Source organism: Dermacentor variabilis, chromosome 6 (assembly GCF_050947875.1).
Source record: "Dermacentor variabilis isolate Ectoservices chromosome 6, ASM5094787v1, whole genome shotgun sequence".
NCBI classification, from domain to species: Eukaryota; Metazoa; Arthropoda; class Arachnida; order Ixodida; family Ixodidae; genus Dermacentor; species Dermacentor variabilis.
The window spans coordinates 142831658-142852130 of NC_134573.1; the positions used below are offsets into that span (position 1 = coordinate 142831658).

Genomic DNA, 20473 nt, shown 5'->3' on the forward strand with positions numbered 1-20473 from the left:
CTACTTAGGGCAGGTAGTGGCCGCGGATCCGGATCATGAGAATGAAATAATCAGAAGAATAAGAATGGGCTGGGGTGCGTTTGGCAGGCATTCTCAGATCATGAACAGCAGGTTGCCATTATCCCTCAAGAGAAAAGTGTATAACAGCTGTCTTACCAGTACTCACGTACGGGGCTGAAACCTGGAGGCTTACGAAAAGGGTTCTACTTAAATTGAAGACGACGCAACGAGCTATGGAAAGAAGAATGATGGATGAAACGTCAAGGGATAAGAAAAGAGCAGATTGTTTGAGGGAAAAAACGCGAGTTAATGACATCTTAGTTGAAATAAAGAAAAAGAAATGGGGCACGGGCAGGACATGTAATGAGGAGGGAAGATAACCGATGGTCATTGAGGGTTACGGACTGGATTCCAAGGGAAGGGAAGCGTAGCAGAGGGCGGCAGAAAGTTAGGTGGGCGGATGAGATTGAAAAGTTTGCAGGGATAACATGGCCACAATTTGTACATGACCGGGGTAGTTGGAGAAGTATGGGAGAGGCCCTTGCCTTGCAGTGGGCGTAACCAGGCTGATGATGATGATGATGATGATGATGATGATGATGATGATGATGATGATGATGATGATGATGATGATGATGGTGGTGGTGGTGGTGGACTGGGTGTTTCAGACGGTGATGTCATACGCATGACAAAGTTTAATGCCAACATTCTTGTTGTTACGAGGGCCTATTATGGAAAATTAAATACGACTTCGGGACAAGTATTTTGTCTTATCGATGTTAGCTGGCCCAGGCAACATACTATCATCGTTCCAAAGGCAGCCCGATGTTAGAAAAAAAAACGGGCACCCGCACTGACCGTAAAGTGTCATTTCGCGAAAGGGCTATCCCTACACAGGAATGGCCCAATAATGCTTGTTTTAGCTTGACCAACCATGGACCACTGCTTGCTACACAAAGATCATGCGAAGGCATGTATTTTTCTATTTCGGTATTAAAGAAAAGGGGGAAAAATCGGCAGAACCCGTCTCACGATGACTCTCGATAGTAGTGAGTTGAGCATTGAATCGACATAGCGACACAACGTATATTGCCACAATCGAAACGAGTTGCGTGTGAGGCTTGTACTGCAGCGGGACTCCTCTTTCACGCTTCCTCAAGAGCACTCGGCGCCATCTAGCGCTGCCGCCGCGAAGCCTTCGAGTGGCTTTTCGAGGCAGCCAGGCTCATCTCCCGAGCTTCTTTCGAAACACGCCGCGCCGTCTGGCGACGCCGCTGAGAAGCCGGGGCGTGGCCTCCGAGACTAGAGGCGCGTCGCGTGCGAACGCTGAGAATTGTTCCTTCGGTTGCCGCACACCAAGTGGCACATACACAATGACTGAAGTTGGCAAGATGTTCACTGAACAGCGCCACATCCCCAGGGTGCGTTCGTGACACAGCTCGCTAAAGCGTCAAATTGTGGAGCGGCACACAGCTACTGACGCGTACACAGTCACTCACAGAAACCGCGGCCCCGAGCCCACACATGACGACGCCCAACGTAGTGCTCAAACACACGAGCCTGACATTAAATGTCTCATGCTCCACCGACTTTATTGACTGAACTCATAGGTTGAGCTGCAGACGGATACCGGTGTTCTCGCGTTCACCGCTCCCTTTCATTGAACACCCCCCCCCCCCCCCCCCCGCAGTGCCGGAGCACGTGAAGCAGCAGTACAAGGACAACATCAGGTGGATCGAGAAAGCGGGCGAGCACCAGCTGGTGAGTGTTGCCCTCTGAAAATATGGCGGTGAGTCCGGACGCAACGCCGTACCGACCACAGAGGCCATCGTTCGGCAGGACAAAGAATCGAAGTGTGTTGACACGTTAAACCGGTTTCCGGTGCCCCAAAACTACTTCAGAAATATAGTACGGCGGCCGCGAACAAGTCGAGGTTGGAAGGCCATGAGTAACGCTTCATTCACGATAAATCACTCACAGATCATTGACCCTCGTGTCTTCAACTAGCCCACTATACATTTACGCCTCTCGTTTCTGGTGAAAGCAATTTCACCCTAACATTTATAATAAGTCGGGCTCGCGCATGCGTTCGCCAAAAGTCAAAATTATTCTACGGGGAACATCCTGTTTTCCTGCGCCTTATACGCCATTGCTTATTCGGGTGTCACACAAAGGCGTGTGACCACTGGCCATACAAGCCAAAAGTAAGCTGAACGTAACATTCTTCCAGCGAAATGGTTAAAGACGAAGGCAGCGACAGAAAATTCAGAAAACTTATTGCCCAGCGGTGTTTTTCTTCTTCTTCTGTACTCTCCGTTCCTGTCCCTGTTTTTAATCATTGCATTGCAGAAGAACTCATTCTCTCAAACCGAACCAAGAGCAATTGTCACCCTAACTAAGCGTAACACCAGCGACTAGGAGGATATAAAGAGCTGACAGATGCAATTTGTTAAATCGCCAGGTGCGTAATGGGTACAGCAGTGAAGAAATTTCACCTTCACGCAGCCTCCTCGCTAACCTTGCCACAACCAGTTTCCTGTCTCGCGTGTACAACTAGTGCAACCTTCCACTCTCCCGCCTGTTTGCTCCATCTTTCAATCACCCTATCGCCTTTCCCGCAGATAGGGTAGCAAACCGGAAGTCTGCAGTCTGGTTGATCTTCCTGTCTTGTTCTCTCTCTCTCTCTCTCTCACCGGCTTCGTGCACCGCAGGTGGTCGGCTCACAGGCGCGGATTCTCTACTCGGACAAGACGGGTAGGACGCAGATCGCCCTCGCCTTCAACCTCGCCGTTAGGGAAGGACGGCTCAAGGTACGCAAGGTTAATACATTCCCCCACCCAATCAGAAATCACCTCATACACCCTACAAAATTCTCTCCGCAATGCCGCTTCTGCACAGAGCCCGGGTCTCTCTGGCACATAGTAGGGGGTTGCAGAGCGGCACCATTAAATCCTCCGAACCCTTACCCCACTAACGAGCTTTGGGAGAGAGCCTTGGCCAGCTCCGACCTCGAGGATCAGCAACGGCGGATTGCGAGGGCCCAGGACGCGGCCCGAGCTCAAGGCATTCTGGAATGAGGACGCCTCTCCAAAGCTGCGTTTACCTAATAAAAATGTTTATTCTCTCTCTCTCTCTCAAGGTACGCGACCGAAAGGCGCATGAAATGCCAGCTATTTGTTGAGAAGAAGGGTCAGATTCTAGCCGTTACTTTCTTTTCTTGCGTAACCAGATCCCACGTGCTGGTTACAAAAAAAAAAAAAAAAAAGAATTAAGCGGTCGACAAGTAACAACAGTTCTGCATATTACGTTGACCCGTTTCTGCAAGCCTTTTGAATTCTGTAATATGCACCGCTTTCTCAAGTCGCGTCATCGCTTCTTCTTTGTGAACACTTTCTGTCATTTAATTATGCTTCCACGGTCCTGCCGTAAAGGCAGATTTAGGGGAACTGCAGCTATATGATAGAAATATATGCGAATCGTCAGTAATATTTCTTCATTTTTCAGTCCTTGCACTTCACTAGCGCATCACTTGGCTTGTTTGTTGTAGCTTCTCCTTTACATCTAGCATGAAGCTTTTACTCCCACGGTCGAACAAATCTTTGTACTGCAAGAAAGCCAATGTCATTGCTGGCGCGTATACTCGCATTTGTCTCACTGAATTTCGAGGCCCGATAGCCGATGCTCTCGTGTTCACACACCTTGATGTGCCTAATATTTTTTGCCTTCACTGACTCACGGCAGGGGCCTGTCGTGATCAGCCGCGACCATCACGACGTTAGCGGCGCCGACAGCCCGTACAGAGAGACATCGAACGTGTACGACGGATCAGCCTTCACTGCAGGTTGGTACAACAAACACTCTTGAAAATTTCGAGATATGTACTCTTAAAAAAGAGCCAAAGTTTGTCTCACACTGTGTTAGGCCCTTACAGTTTACGTCGTAAAACTAAATGAAACGCCTGGCTGGAGAGGTAAAACTGAGCAAAACGTTTATTTTTATTATTTTTATACTTACGAAAAGCTTACTGTTTACTAACGCAGTGGTGCACGGATCCCCAAGAGGAGTCATAAGAACGGGCAGTCAATCAGCAAGTTGGCTATAGTGAAATTATTGAAACCCAAGTCCAAAGAACTCCGGTACATCTGAGAAAATATCCCATTCGAAAATGCAGACTGCTAACGGTGGACTTGTGATAAGCTCAGATCTTTCTTGATGGTAGAGCGACTGCCCCAAAAAAGCTTTGATCCCGAGTTCAATCCCCGGATCAGGAATGCTCTCCTCAACTGCAAAGCTTTATTTCTGCTAAACTTATCCCGGTTTCCTCTGCAGCTTCGTGCTTTCTCGTAAAATGGCCTCCGCTAGATTTTGGCACAGCTGATGTACTGTAAGTCAGCCCTCACTAACGTTACCAAGAACCTGGAGGCACCTACAAACCTTAGTGCTCCCACGTAGAAGTGCATTACAGCTTTTCGAGTGCTGGAGAAACCTGCATGGTTGCACGGCAGCTTGCTACGCTCATACGCTTTCCTTCCAGATATGGCGGTGCAGAACTTCGTAGGGGACGCTTTCAGAGGAGCGACGTGGGTTGCACTTCACAACGGCGGAGGCGTTGGCTGGTCAGTACGCAGGGCAACGTCGCTTTAGCACGTGACTTGATGTCCCCAGTCACACGGGGCAACTAAGATATATCATTTCCGATATTATGTTCCGTTAAAGCAACACGCAAGACAAGTCAGTACAATAGTGCTCGAGCATTCATCTGCAGGTGGAGCTGTCTCCGCAACCTGCCAGCTTCGTTCGTGTTGGCTAACCGGCACCAGGGTCTTTTGCGGCTTGGCTTGGTTCTAGCAGAGTCCCTTCATCTTGGTTGTGTAGTACGTGCTAAGGTGGCAGGTGACCGAGGCGGTGGCGGTGGCATAGACCATGGATATACTCCTACGTGTGTATATACTAATTGGTTCTTCGCTTCCAGGCCATTTGCTAGAGACATATTTGTGATTCAGTGCTGCATCGAGAATTTCGGTCGAGTGCTGTAAAAGATAACTCACCCACATTTCCTTTAGCAGGCATCGTGTAACCTAAACATCAGTGGTGATGGCGGTGCGTAGTGTTTAATGGCGCGAGTGCCAGCATCAATGGTGTTGCGAAACGTAAGCCACAAACTATCTCTCAAGTACACGTTAAATATATATAGCCCCCCTCTACACTAGTTAAACCAACCTGCCTTAAGCTTACGCGAGTTGCGCACTTATCATTCCAACAACGTGCTTGCCCGCCGCATTTCAGGAAAGGGATAGTCGTGAGAAAGCCACGTGACCTTCTATATCCGCTCCGAACATGTACGAGCGTGCTTTTGTGCACCACAGACAGTGCTCTTCTCCAAAAACAACGCGTATAGATCAACAAAAAGTATAAGGCAAAGTAAAAGCCACGACGATGAAGTTGGAGTGGGACGCTGAGACTTCCAAGTTCCACGTAAAGAATATACACCTAGCGACGTCCGCGAGCCCGTAATTGTGCGCGCGGCATTTTGAACGCATGCGGCCTAAGAAGCTCGATTTCGAATTATGCTACCTGCGTCGATGACACTGAGGCCTGACATCGTACACTTCGAGCTTGTCTGTAATTTTACTGCGATAACGGTCATATTCACTCCAGGCAAATTTTGCCGTCGCCGCGAGGTTCCATATAAACTCCAAGTGTGATAAGCGATAAGGTTCTATCGTTCCCTGCGCGCCGTATGTCGAGGGCGCGAGGAAAAGTGTGCGAGGGTGAGCCGAGAAGGATGGTGGCTCGATGCGCGCTGGGCAACGGGGGGGGGGGGGGGGGGCAGGTGAGCGTAGGTCTCTCCGCCAGCTCCGCCGTGGCTGCGCATGGCTGTGGGCAAGGCTGAGCGTATACGCTGGCCACGCACCGTATCCTGGAGGTAACTTTCGGCTGGTGCAAAGACTAAGGGCAGTAAGAAGAGAAACTTGAGACAGTTGCTGCGTATTCCAGACTTGATACATACTTGATACTACCGTCGTGTCATGTGTGCATACATTCACCTCGTACCAATTTATTTTTTGCGTAGTTAAATATGTCGCTAAACTAATGGCGAGCCGAGATGGCTGCTTCCTTGGTGCGCGCGCAGTCTTCCCGCGCGCCTAGTGTTAAAGGTCGCGTAATCTTAAGTTTCCGAGACGTAGTGAAGCGAGAGGCCGCACGAAGCTTTCGCTGCCCGCTGCCGGCGCTCTTCATCGCGTCAGCGTTGTCAACTGTTCGTGGTCGTCGAGTTGGATCTGTTGATACTTGCCTCTGCGCGCGCGACACCGTGTTTGTTAATTTAATTAGTAAGCGAATGTTTATGCAATTTACACGGCCCATAAAACTACGAACATTATTTCCTGTAGTTTTACAATACAATACAATCTTTATTGTGCATAAAGAAAACAAAATACAAATAGCAGGCCTGCCAAAGCCCCAGAGGGCTTGACTGGCAGTGTCTGACAGTCAGTTCACAGAAAATTGCACAAGGTTATTAGCGGAGTTAACCATTAGCGGGTCGGGACGAAATATTTGAGGAGTTATACAAAATGTTCCTTTCTTTTAAACTTCGAAAATCCTAAGTAAGTTTTGGATCCCACGTCTTGTGCTAGCTTCGAACACAGGTGTTGGTAATTTATTCAATATGGCTGGAACATAATATTGCCGCGTTCTTCCTCCACACTTTCACGCCGTCTTGGAGATAACATACAGTTCCTAATTCGGCCTCAGGGAACGGGCTGGTGTGTACCGTACATTAAAATCGTTATTCCAGAAGTGTTTAATCACAACACTTTCTACCATCATAATGTCTAAATACTTTGCTATCTCTTATGAACGATTCGCCTTTCGGGCGAAACTGCAATTTCTTGCAGGGGTGAAGTCATCAACGGAGGATTTGGCTGTGTCCTCGACGGAACCAAGGTTAGAAATTAGTCGTGTATCTTGTGCGCGAATGCATACCGAGACCTCCGCGATCTTTCACTTGCGGCTGTCACAGTGTGTGGTGGAAATAGCACGGAACAGCTGGCGCTGGTTTGGCTAGTGTAGAAGACTAGCCATTTCCAATTCCACTCAAGTTGCAGCTTTGATTGATTAATTGATTGATTGGGTTTAACGTTCCAAAGAAACGCACAAAGGCTGTGAGAGACGCCGCAGTGAAGGGATCCGGAGTAAATTTCGCACCATATGGCTTTTCTATTTCCCCCAACAATTATCGGCACACGAGCGTTTTCGCATTACACCCCCATCAGAATGCGGCTGGGAATCGAGCCCGCAACCTTGTGCCGAGCAGCGCACCGGCATAGGCACAATTAAGGCGGCGCTTTAGCTACAATTCTTTTGTGGCCAGGAGTGTATTTGCGGGCATAGTGTAAACAGATCGCCCGGTCGATCGACATTCGAGGTTGACAAAGCGAATTGCGCACAGCACGTGACAAAGAATGATCGATTTTGCCAATGTTATAACCGCCGTGAATTATGGATTGTTTCAACCACATACGAGACCTTGTCCTACAAAGCGACATAACGCGCAAAAGCAGCTAGATATATGTGCAGGCTTGCTTAGTGTGATAATGGCATAGCTAAGCAGCAGCGAAACAAACTTTAATTTGCAACCTCGAGTGGCAAATTACGCTAACACCATAAAAAAATCCTAATTCCGAAAATTGAACAAAAATGTCACGCATGTTTTTTGGCCCCGCAGCGCTTAACCATCTCGAGAAGAGATACCGTATACATGCGCAACCAAAAATTTTTTTCTAATTTATATGCGCTAATTTGTAAAACAAGAAGTAACACACCCCCTTCCTTTAAACAAAGGGGGAAGGGAATTGCAGCGGCATAAATATAATGAGGGATAGTTTTTTTTTGCCTCTCACTTATTTCGCCGCAACTCTTCTCTTCGTCGAGAGAACGCCTTCGCTCTCACTCTCTCGCGCCGATTTTTGAATAGAACGCAAATTGCGCAAGCGAATCAAAAGCGAATCAAAAGACACGTGCATGCGCAGTGCCGTGAATTTGCGGTTTGACGCGAAGCATGGCAACCTACGAAATTCGCAGCGTCAAACTTCGCGAGCCATCATGGTCAGCCATTTTCGTGCACAGGTATTCTAGCTCACTGTGTAGCACAGGTATAGTGCAAATCCAAAGCCATCTATATGTACTCCGCTATAGGTACTACTGCAGGTACTGTCGACGATATAGCATTGAAATTCACGCGTTGCACTTCATCGTCGTCCCACGATTGTAAAGTGTGCACCCAAAATGCAGTTATAAGTGCACTCCGCAAAAGTGCACGCGACTAATGTTTGACCACTGCCCATTTCAGGAGGCGGACAGTCGCGCGACGACGCTCCTCTCCTGGGACGTCAACAACGGGGTGAGCGAAAAAGCGTGCGCGCGTGTATAGACGCCCGGAGAAAAGAAATATGACTCAGGGGCACAAGGTTCTGCGTTTGCGGATTGATCCCATAAAATCCGAAAACCACTCGCATTAAAAAAATAATAATAATAACTGGCGATTCGGATGATCCGCGAAACTCCGAATTTCGGCGCCCCCAGTCGTGATCACGTGACCACGCTTTGGCTACACGACTGCATTCGCAGAAAAAAAAAAAAAAAATCGGGAGACGCTGAAGATGGTCATAGTGTCAGCTAGCTCCTGCTTTACGTTCTTCAAGACCAAAACGCACTGGTGACTGCTGGTTTTAACAATTAAGGAACTATGAGGAACTTCTCTGAAGTGATATGCGCCTGCAGGCGCCGCTGTGTCCACGTAATGACGGATCTGCGAAAATCTCTTCGCGGACGTCGTCTGCATACTTTAGATTGCAGACGAGGAGAAGCGCTGTGAAGTCATGAACACATTGCGCTTAACGACGGGAAATGTTTTGGCAGCTCTGTTTTCAAGCACTCGACCGTCGAAATAGCGGCAAGCCGTTATTTTGCAAGGCATACCCCACGACACACTGCTAGAGGTGTGCGCCGAGACGTCGGCTCGCCGCCGATGTTTCTGGTAGGCGAGGTCGGCGCGCCATTTAAGTAGGAATGAAGATTTACAGCTTCGTTCGAGATGTGTTGTCTTGCTTAATTCGTTTACCTGCCTCAAGCATAGAGTCATGTCAAGCAGGGGAACAATGAAGCAACACAATACAAGCAAAAGTAACCCTGCTGTCGACGCGTCTGCGCATGCGTGTCGTCACAAGTCGGCGCAGCGTGGGATTCCGAAACTTCTCCTCCAAAAGCGCAATATGGCGCAACGAGAATAAACAGCGGCCTCGGAAAGTCCAAATCACGGCTCGAGTGTCGTGGGCACTGTAGTTGCGGGTACATTCGGCGACATGTCTGAAAACGGCATCAACGCGAGAGTTGCAACTTGTAGCAAGATATAAATTTCTGGCCCCGATGTGTTTAAGATGGCGGCTCGAATTTCTCGCATTATTCCGGCCGTTGCATTCGAAAACGTTTTTCTACATTTTTACATGTAAAAAACATTTTTACATGTCTACTGCGTGGTGCTGTTCCGTTGAAGCATTCATATAAAAAAAATGAACGCAACTGACACCGATAGCTGCACTTAACTATAAGTTTCGACGTGCAGGTAAAAAAAGAACTTTTTTTTTTTCCGGAAGTAATTGTGCATCCGAGCAATGTCTGCACTTCTACTAATCCTCACTTCGTTCATTCAAGCTGGTGACGAAGAGTTAACAAATTGAGCAAATTTGCTTTCTACCGCATCATATAACATATCTCATCTGAAAAAGAGAAAAGTTCACCCGCTGCAGAAAAAAAAATTTCATTCTTTCTTTTTAGCGAGAAGGGGCGTTATAAGAAAAGTTACATAAGCAAATGGTGATTAATATTCACAAGTGATTTCACTTATTGTCCAGTAGGGAATGTGCGTTACAACCTCTGCTGATTGGTTGACAGCTTAAGGGCTGAACCCAGCAAAAGTTCGTCATGGAAGAAGACAGTTTCTTTTCTTTTTTCACGTAAAGCATATTGTATAAACACAATCTCATTCAGAACAAGTGGAAGCAAGGTTAACATATCTAGGGAGTGCTGCGGGCGGCGGTGGTGGCTTAGCAGTTCTGGACGAATTCACTGACCTTTGCTCAACGGACAAATATCATAGAAACCAAGGCATAACAAAATTCGCAGTCCCGCCCGAAAGGCGAAGCACCGGTTGCCATAGAAAATTAGTAGATAGCAGTACGAAGTAAGGATAGTAGTTTTATCGGCCGTATACACATGTAAACATTCGCTTCCTAACTAAATTAACAATGATAGAATATGTAAGCGTGACTCAAATAGGACGCGGCAAGAAACAGACACAGAGACAGCGCTGTCTTTGCGTGTCTGTTTCTTTCTACATCCTTGTTCAGTAGCACTTACACGTTCTATCATGGATTCAAACCAACTAGCCCGTCGACTTGTTTTAACTAAATTAACCAGCACGGTGTCACGCGCCCACAGGTAAACAAGAACACATCTCGCTCGATGACAGCGGAAACTGTGTAAAAACGCTGGGGTTAGGAATCGCGGCAGCAGCCGCGAGCCAATTGACCTCCGTGCATCTATCGCTTGAACGCGAACGAAACGTGGAAAGCAGAGCGCATACGAAGCTACCGGCACTACGCGCACTCTGCAAACATCGCAGATCGTTTTGAATATGAGGCCCGCGCGGGCGCGCATTTCGGCCACGTCGCAGGTCGCTTTCAAGACGCACGAGCGCCGGCAACGCGTCCCTACGGCGTCCGCGATTCGCGTGGCGAACGCCGTAGTAGACGCCGCGGTTGTCTCCACTTTGTACGGAACGGCGGGCGAGGAGAACATCGAGACACCCCAGCAACCGCCGGAAAAGAACGCCCCTTCTCCCTCGCCTGACCTCCCTGCCTCGCGCGCCGCTGGAGAGGGCACGCATCCAAACGGCCTTCCTCGCTCGCGCACGCGAGCTTGAGCCGCGTTTGCCGGCTCACCCTCACACGCTTTCACTCATACGGAACCTCACGGCGACGGCAGAAATGCGCCTGGAGTGTCCATATAATTGCTATCACAGTAAAACAATTGCGACTACGACGCGAAAGAAAAGGAAGGCTCTGCATATTCGTGGAGGACAAAATATACAAACACACTCAACATAGACGCTTTTAGATATGTGCCCATTTTTTTAATATGTTGGGTGAAAAGGAAAAGGCTTACAAAATGTGTTGTACATCTCTCACTCTCAACGCCTCTGTATTTGGTCCTCTCAGCCTTTAGTATGAAAAGGCCAGAATTTCAACCAGTTTAGCCGAGAAGGATGTAGCGAAACACCTTTTTAAATTGGTGATTTCGGTGTCCACACCGCTGCCAATGAAAAATGGCCATGCCATTTTTCGTTGGCAGCGGTGTGGAAACCGGCATCACCATGCATCACCATGCCGCCGCCAGTCGAAACCGACACGGCACACACCTCTACGCACTGCACACGGCAGCCAATCGAATAGTGCAAACATCACTATTATCTCTCTCTCTTTTTGCGTGTATTTATGGGTCTCTACTTTCATCCTTGTTCACGGAGATAGAAACGTCTTGTCAGAATGAGGCCGATGGCTGTCCAAAAATGATGAAAGCATGACCATTAAACTGACTGGTTTTTAGTGTGGTTTTCTGGACAATTCATGCCAGGCACAAGCCCATCCTCTCAATCCTTGCACTATACCCACTACGAACGCAAATGTTGAAAGGGCATTCTCAACAGTTTTAGCTTGCTACGTTGTTAACGAAAGATGTTACCTTTTGCAAAATACCAGCTCATCGACGGCAGCAACAATGCTGCTTGCAGTGACAGCAATGCTGCTGGCAACATCTTCTGACGGAGACTTTAACTAGAGGGCACACAAAGCTAATACTGCAGTAACATATCATACTATACTCATGTGCTAGTATAAAAACTTGGTTCCGACATGATCGTTTATGTGCATTCGTTTTGTCATTTTCCTTCGACGAGAACACTCACACAATACAAAAATATTTCAGACCTATTGCAATTGCATAAATTGTCACAAGGTGTCGCTACCAGCTTTGCTATTGTAAACTTATTTATTCTAGGGACGGGAAACAGGCTTTACATTACTGCTGCTCCATTAACCCAGTAATCCATTTACAGCAAGTAGTTCAAGGCCAAGCTAAAATTCTCATTCTTATATTTTAAAGAGTACGCCACAATGACCGAATCACACACTGATAAATATGCTTGTACATCTTACAAGAAACCGTAACTGCGATAAATACTTCCGCTATTGTACACATTGCCGATAAATAAAAGTTCCTACTGCTTTTGCTTTTGGCTTCTTTTATTGCAATTATGGGTGTTTTCAGAGTATGGGCCAAACTAAAAGGGAAAATAACACTGAAAAATCTGAAGAATGCTAATTTTGTTGCACCATAAAATAATGATTCAATAAACTGCAATTTTCCAGGGAAAAGTAAACTCCGAGAGGCGTTCTCCAACATTGGCCTAAAATAAACTCCGAGAACCTAGAACGCTAGGTATAGTAAATGTGTCCTGGTAGCAAAAAGTATTGGAAACTTGGCCAAGCCAGATGATATTCATGATGATCGATGGACACAAGATCTTATTTTGTCCTTGTCTTCATTCCCAGTGTTTGTCCAATATGAGCACTCACCAACTAGCTAAAACCTTTGTCAGGCCCAAGCTGCCCATCTGACAACCATGTGTGGATCTATCATATACACCATAAATCCCCACTGGACTAAAGTATACATGTATAATGTGCATGCTTCACATGTTTTATGCCGCAGGGCAAACTTTTTCGAAGTAAAGAAACAACTAGTTCTCAAGTTTTCCTGCTACTGCAATATATTGCATACTGCGATATAGTGTGCATACTCATTGCGAGATTCAACAGCCGCTTGCAGTAATTGACTCTGAGCAGTAACTGACTCATAGGAACCGGAGTTTCGATTTACGGGCATGTCATTTTGGGCTGTTACACCAACAGTTTGTCAGTTACTGATGTAAAGTTAACATAGTGATCACACAGCAAAACATATGTAACACTCTTTCCATTATGAACTGACAGTAGCACCTTGCATTTGGTTGTTACAGATTGAACGATCCTCTGGTTTTGTGCCAAGTGATGTCAAGTTAACATGATCATAAAACACCCAAGGCATCAATCCGTACAACCATTTCCATGAATATGAATCAACAGTAGTACCTTGCATTTAGTTGTTACAGAGAGAAAACAGTAGCGTTAAACAATCCAAGATGGCAGCATTCATGCACTTTCATAAAATGCTATATAGAGTTCCGGCGTTTTCATTAAATGGCCTAACTCCACGGTGATGTAAATTCACGCAGCCTTATTCCACAATGCAGGTATGTCGCAGAAGTTGGTCAGGCAACAAGTACGCCTATGAGACCATCCAGCGAGCTATGAAGGATGACCCAGCTTTGTTGGTGACACTGCCAAATGAAGCAAACGACGAGCTCATTAAGAAATTGGTCGGAAGGAAGAAAAATGTGGGAGCAGGCAACTTTAGCATTGGTCATTGCTTTCGAGCGTGCATTTAAGGCTGCAGTAAATGTGCAGGTGACTACGCATCGTTGGCAGCCGAAGTGTAGTAAGATGCCTCAACTTCGGCAGAGTTTCTTGCTTGCGTTTGCATGTAACAATATATTTAGGTAAGCTGTTGGATTCACGTGTGTTTGAATGTACTAATAAACTTTAAGTAAGCTGTTCGATTCATGCATGTTTGAGAATGTTTCCAGGGCATTACCACTCACGAGGGCCTACAGCAGCATCCTGCAAAGACTGCCTTTGTGGGACTCATTGATTGATCAATGGGATTTCATCTTCTGAAGCAACACAGGGTCTATGACATATGGCACAAGAGAGTGCTCCAGATTACCTCATTTTACCCAAATGGGGTCCTGAAAAATTTAACCAAAGCCCGGTACATAAATACTCCGGCCTTGTGCTCAGTAGCACAATGCAATAAGCACTGATCCACAAAGATGTGTCCTTCGTGGCAGTACAGCAAACCACTGATAGGTGCTGGATAAGGTTGTGGGCTAATTTCACTCCTGCTGAGCGTTTTGTGCACAAGAACAAATCAGTAGCATTTTTCTATTGAACTATAGTACGCATATAGCATCTCTCTGACATCGCTTCACTGGCTCCTTATGATAATTTATTTGCAACTGCCTGGTCACCCCTGAGAAACAGTTTTGTAGCGTTTAGTACTTTACTGGACACTCCAACAATAAAGGAGTAAGTCTTTCTGGTATCTGGCTTGGTCCACCCATTCACACCATGTCACACACAATATAAGTAGGTGGCACGCACTAAGTCCAATGACTCTACAGCTATATGAAGAGCATAGAACAGAGTGCGTACTAGCAAGCATTCAATTTGCTCTCATTGACAACATAATCAGTGTAATTGGGAATCTACACAAAGCAGGTGACAGCAGTATGCAACAGTCTATAGCCAATAGCAAGGTATTGAAGCCACAGAACATTTGTCATGACGATCAGATGCGCACGGAAGCTAGCAAGTGACTGAATGCTGATGTTTTGGTAAGGATGACAATGTTTTTATGCAATGTTGGCCCTGTGTTGCAGCAAGAGCTGCATAGGATGCTGAAAACACTCTGAAAGCTGTGGAAGAAGCTTGACGAAATGTGTCTCCACTTGGCTGTCACTACGAGCTCACAAATCATCTCATATGTTAAAAGTTTCTACGTGCTGAAGCACACTGTCTGTAAGGATACCTTACGTGCCCAGCATGGGCACAGCCGGGTCAATACGTGACACGGAAATGCACTGATTCACACAAATGCTACACACATCACAGGAGTCTGTCCATGAAAGATGATAAATGTGGCTTCAGCCAGTCTTGCTTCCAAGGTAGAAAAGCAGAAGGAGAAAGAGAAATGGGAAGAGAGGTTTCAGTGGAGCAAAGGCTGTAGAGTTCGATAGGCCTGTATGTCACCAACTTGCTACTCCATGCTGCGGAGAAGGAGACAGAAAAGAAACAGGAAAAAGAGAGAAGAAGGTAAGTAGAGACAACGTAATATGTACAGCGAGTGACATAAGACATTACAGAACATGCCCACGGTATGCAGCAGGTACGTCAACAGATGCATGCATGCAGATCAAATCACGCATGAACACACTACACCCACAACGTAGGTGGCCCAACTGTTCCCCCTTTAAGAGGCACTGCCACAATTTTAATGAAAGGTCTTGAATGCATTTGGTCATACGGGGCAGCTCCTTGCAGATATTTTCCAACAAAAAGTGTTCCTAAGTGTGCCTGCACTAACAAAGTTATTGGCAATCAAATGCCGCCACTGCTTAGACGTTCTCGTCGTTTCCCTCCGTTCAGTACCCAAATAGCGTTAAAAGCTGCGCTGCCATAACTGTGCAGAGTCAGGCCTGCCAGGCTTCAACCATCATTGTGCTGAGCTGATGTAACAGCATGGCATCGAGATTATGTAGCCCAGCTGTAGGCTGTGCAACCCCATCTCATAGGCTTAAGTATTGGTGCAGCGTTATTGTTCTCTGCCTCTGCCCCATCATGTGATGAAATTCCTTGCCTTTTGCTTTTGCCAAAGTTACTGCTCACTGATGACCAGAGACCAGATGTATAGGCACTAAAGACTACTGTTTTAGACACCTATAACAGGCACTCAAGCTGCCATTTATGGCATATATAGGCACCAATTCCTGTCCTTTAGGCATGTACAAACTCAATTAATAAGAATGTTCACTGTACATGTGAGGATAAATAATAATTTTCTAAGGAACACAGCCCACTGAACCTGTTTGGTGAAATCCATCTAATTTTCTTAATTTATTAACTAAATTATGCAGGTTGCTTAGGTTACGAGATTTATCTGAAATCTCAGTGTGAAAAGAAGTCACAAGAAAAGGTATGAAAGCAGTAATGAGCACCATCCAAATATTTTTGGGTTTCATGTTCTACCTTTTCTCACTAAGTATTTAGTTTGTATGGGGAAAAGGGAAGCTAAACATACACCGAAGCTAACGGTGCATAGTTGTACTTAAGAATGTTCAACGGCCTGGCATCTGGAATTGCAACATTTTGCCAGTCAGAACCTTTAACAGTTCCCTGCGGTATCGCGAAAGCGGAAATTTTGCCTGAGACAGATTGAAGTTTTGAACTAACTCTATCAGCAATAGGTCCATTAGGGATGGTGGCGAACATTTTCTGAATATCCAAAGTGAGCCCTACATTCTGGATGAGATTCGTGCCTGAAAACACAAGTTCATCAATGATGACAGCCAAAAATGCAAAGTGAGTGCACCAATACACTAACCGTCATATTCAGAAATCCATCTTAAATTAAAGCCCATGCTTGACTTGATTTATATAATGCTTGATATGAACCTGCCCAAGGTGCTCATTGCGTTTCTTTCGGTTTGTTCATCACAGGTGTCGTTTAAATCTAGTCAAGCAAGGGCTTCAACTAGAGAACTACACGAAAGATGATGCTGAAGAGGCACACAACAACCACACATAGCGCTGCCAGACTTAACTTGAATGGCTTCACAAGATTTATGAATGTGGGGGGTAAGACACCATCAAGTGTATTGTTGCATATAGCAGTTTGAGCCCTTCTCACAGCAATGCCCTAGATTGCTGCAAAGCTGTTCATGGCCAACTGCAATTTATTTTGGACTGCACAAAATGCATAGTTTAAGATAGTGAAGATGTAAAGGATCCTTCGTACAAAATTTGACGTTTTAAGTACGAATGAAACCGCCATGAAAAGCTCACAAAAATAGCTATTTCTTATACCAAAACAGAAAAAAAGAAAGCCACCATTACAGCTTGCCAGAAGTGACGCATGACCTGGAATGCACAGCTCCTCGGTATGACCGACGAGAGAAGCCCAGAACGCACGTAAGCTTGCCACTGATAGCACTTCAATACGCCCAACCTAGACTTATCTACTATCCATCGGCCAAGCTGATGCAGGACAAAGCCGGCCCGCACCACATGGCATGGCCAGACTGGAGCACGTGTGAGCACGAGCCCATACTCCAGTATTTGCACGCATGTGTTTGCGTTCACCTGTGCATAGCTGCGCTATCTGTGTTGACTGTGCTGCACCTACCATGCACAAACCGTGGGTGCAGCAGAATATCTGGTGCATCCTATACCCTGCCCAACACATCAGGGCAGGGTATAGTCATGTGTAACTTTCCCCGTGATGGCCCTCAGCCACCGAAGTGAACCGAGTTTATGCCCGCTACTGAATGCACGAAGTGGACCTTGCTGAAGAGCAGCCGCATTTGCACCACCTCATTTCGTGCCTAGAAAAAAAAGTTATGTCACATTTACTGCTGCGTTGGTTTACTGAAAATTCGCAGAAAGATAGCATTTTATTGTCCGGGTTTTTCATTATAACACACGGCACTCTTATTTGCCTGGTTCTTAGAAAAAGGTGTGAATTTAACTACATTAATGGGGAAGCCAGCTGTTGCCAAGACGGCGGTAGCATGGACCTGCATCACCTTCTATTTGCAGCTGCTAAAATCAAAGCAGTTATTCCAGCAGGGTTCCCACGTGGGAAGGGCGGTTGGTTTGAAGATGCCTGTGTGTATAAGTGATCAGCCACAACTAGTATGGCGGTGACTGCCATTTGCAGAAAACTGTCGGCACTAGACAACGAATTAGGGTGATGAGAATGGTGAGAACATCGCGCGGCACATGTGTATGTAGATGGGCAAAAACAACTAGCAACAACGAAGCTCACGTGTTGGTGTTGTGTCACAGTTTTGTACAATAACATGACCAGCTGCGTTTACAAACCTACTGTCCCCTCTGGTTGCACTGTCAAATCGAAACTTGGACAAGTCGTTATGATCAATACTCTAAATAATTAAATGTCACACACTGAAGCAAACAATGTTTCGTGCAGTCGGAGCTTATTAGCTACTTATTACAACAGAAAAGACAATATCCAAAATTTTTATGTCAGTGCTCCTTTAAAAGTGACCAGGATCAAGCTCTAATAGATGCCTTTCACCATTTCTCTTACTAAACTCTGCTTGTTCTAGTTTTACCAAAATGCATAACACCATTATTTATCTAATTGTTGACTGGCCTTCTTACAAAATGCATTTGTTTGGGCAATATTTTTATGCCTATTTCTTACTCATTTTGTCTGGCATCTGCCGTCTGATATAGTTTCCCTTGTACTACATTGCCCCCTGTTCGCCCCCCTCCCCCCCCCACCATTATGACCCAAACCACTATAAACAATCAAATAAAAAACGAAATGGAAGAAAGAGAAACAAAGGCAATGTGTCATGTGTAAACAAAATTGAACTGTTTACGCAAACAGCAAGAACAGAACAAACTGGAATGCATGAAATGAGAATGATGTTTATGACTTTATGACAAAGGTGGACAGCGGCGTTTACTTTGCGGGTGCTGTCATGGGTGTGGCAGACGCCCTTCGGAAATTGTTGAAGTGCTCCATGTACTGTTGGACAGTGTCCACAGGATTGTACAGTTCGTTCATGCGGCCCTGAAGGTACTGGGGAGGGCCCTGCACGGTCGAGCCCATGAATCCTTGGAGAAACTCGCGCATCAGGTCCCAGCAACTCGATGGGACCACACATGGCAGATATTCAACCTGAAAGAAACAGCAACACTTCTGATGTGCAGGAAGCAGCTTCAGCAAAAAAACATGTCATCCTCAGTGCGTCAAGTGTTCACTTATATTTAAATTATGAAGTTTTAACGTCTCTATGTAACTCAAAGGCTATGACAGATGCTGTAGCAGCAGAACTCTGGATTAAGTTCGACCAAATGGGCTTTTTTCAATGTGCATCCAAGGCTCGGAACACGAGCATTTTTGTTTCATTCCAACCCCATCGGAATGCAGTCGGGAATCGAACCCACGCCATTGTGATAAGCAGCAGTGTGCCTCAGCCATTGAGCCACCATGGCAGGCAAACCACCACATTACCCAAATAGCGCGAAAAAGAAGGCACATTAACAGGATACAAAGCTGCACTAGTTGATTCATTTGAATTGTACACCGTGGTCCAATGTGCTTACACTCTAACTCCCTTTTAAGTTGAACTTATCGGAGACCTGCTGCAACATGCTGAACTTATGACGAGTAAAAAACCGTGAAAGACAACAGACTGTAACCACATCAATGCACTACTGCAACGAAGGAAACACCAGTTTTGGGAGTAGTAGTGTCTCCATGTTTGACTCACTAGCTACAACGTATTCAAATGAAGCCCCGCAAAGACTGCCTGCCAGTCTTTTGATGTTTCTCTTAAACATCCGATTTACGACGCTGTCAATTACTTTGTCACAAGCAGCTTGACAATTCGTGGTAACTAAAGAGGTTCACTTTGTAAATAACGTCAGTTCACCTCAACGAGAATGCCCCGAAAGCTTGGCCCCATCGAGACGCTGCCCACTTTGACGAGGAAGTCTGCAACTTCGTAACGGGGTCCCCTGGACTCAATCTTGGTCGATTTCTTGGAGCTGTAGATTCCGGCCATCTTAAGCATGAGCATGTCGAAGGTTATGTCCGCGACAAGGCACATGCCTGTATCGAGCAGCGCGAAGCATGTCGCCGGATGCTCGGTGTCGTGGATGATGTTCACAGAATGACTGGGGCCTGAAAATTGCGACGCATTCATGTTAAAGTACGTTTATTCAAAAGTTCCATTATGCTAAACAAAGTGTGTAAATGTGCAGTGCGACCCACACTTAACGAGAACACCGAATTAGTATTGAAGCCAACACAACATCAACATTTATCAACGTTATGGGAAGAAAGTGCTTGACGCGACACGTTATGTAGGCGTCTGCAAGAAAGTTGTACTGCATACTTTCTTATTAAAACTGTGCCGTAGTGGTTGCCGACAGACTGTTTAGGCACTGTATGAAAACGTCTCGGCACTGTAAACCGATAGAAAGGTCGGCGAAATGGACGCGTTACTTACTTATGTTAGGTGCACTGTAGTAGGTCTCGCAGTCCACGGTAAATATTCCTTCTCGAACGGCCCCCAACGTTTCAAGACGCTTCTGGAGAAGCTCGGCAGCTTGCTGGCCGCTTTTGCCTTCAGGTATCGGAAACTGATGAATGCTAGGGGTTTTAAAGGTGACAAAACATGATTTGTTTCATTGTTTCCGGGGAGGCACGCTAGCTGTGCAAAGAAATGGTAATAACGCAACATTACCTCACGACGCCCATAATGAAAACGAAGTCGATCGATGGGTAGAAAAACAAAACATTCGCGAAAATCTAGCAGCACCGCGATGTCAACAAACTTGCGTGCGCCGCCGCCATCGCTGCAACGACTGTGGCGCCACCTGAGCCTGAGACATTCTCGTTTGAGAACTTCTGAAATATTGGGAGACGAAATCATTTA

General features: G+C 46.2%; 2 protein-coding genes across 2 annotated transcripts in view; one reads left to right on the forward strand and one right to left on the reverse strand.

Annotated features, from left to right (window-relative positions):
• LOC142585373 (urocanate hydratase-like) overlaps positions 1-13793 on the forward strand; it is a 46594-nt gene extending 32801 nt beyond the window's left edge. The window contains exons 16-22 of the mRNA XM_075696093.1: positions 1691-1761; positions 2712-2810; positions 3742-3841; positions 4535-4616; positions 6900-6948; positions 8354-8404; positions 13412-13793. Of these exons, the coding sequence (XP_075552208.1) occupies positions 1691-1761; positions 2712-2810; positions 3742-3841; positions 4535-4616; positions 6900-6948; positions 8354-8404; positions 13412-13606 (647 nt within the window). The 3' untranslated portion in view covers positions 13607-13793. The remainder of the gene's footprint in view (positions 1-1690; positions 1762-2711; positions 2811-3741; positions 3842-4534; positions 4617-6899; positions 6949-8353; positions 8405-13411) is intronic.
• A 663-nt stretch (positions 13794-14456) lies between these two features.
• MED20 (Mediator complex subunit 20) lies at positions 14457-20431 on the reverse strand. Its single transcript, XM_075696099.1, has 5 exons — positions 20282-20431; positions 20045-20187; positions 19466-19716; positions 18494-18708; positions 14457-15046 (listed from the first exon to the last, which is right to left on the reverse strand). Exons 1-5 carry the CDS (start codon positions 20293-20295, stop codon positions 15037-15039), a joined length of 633 nt encoding a protein of 210 aa, XP_075552214.1. The 5' UTR covers positions 20296-20431; the 3' UTR covers positions 14457-15036.
• Between the last annotated feature and the right edge of the window lie 42 nt (positions 20432-20473).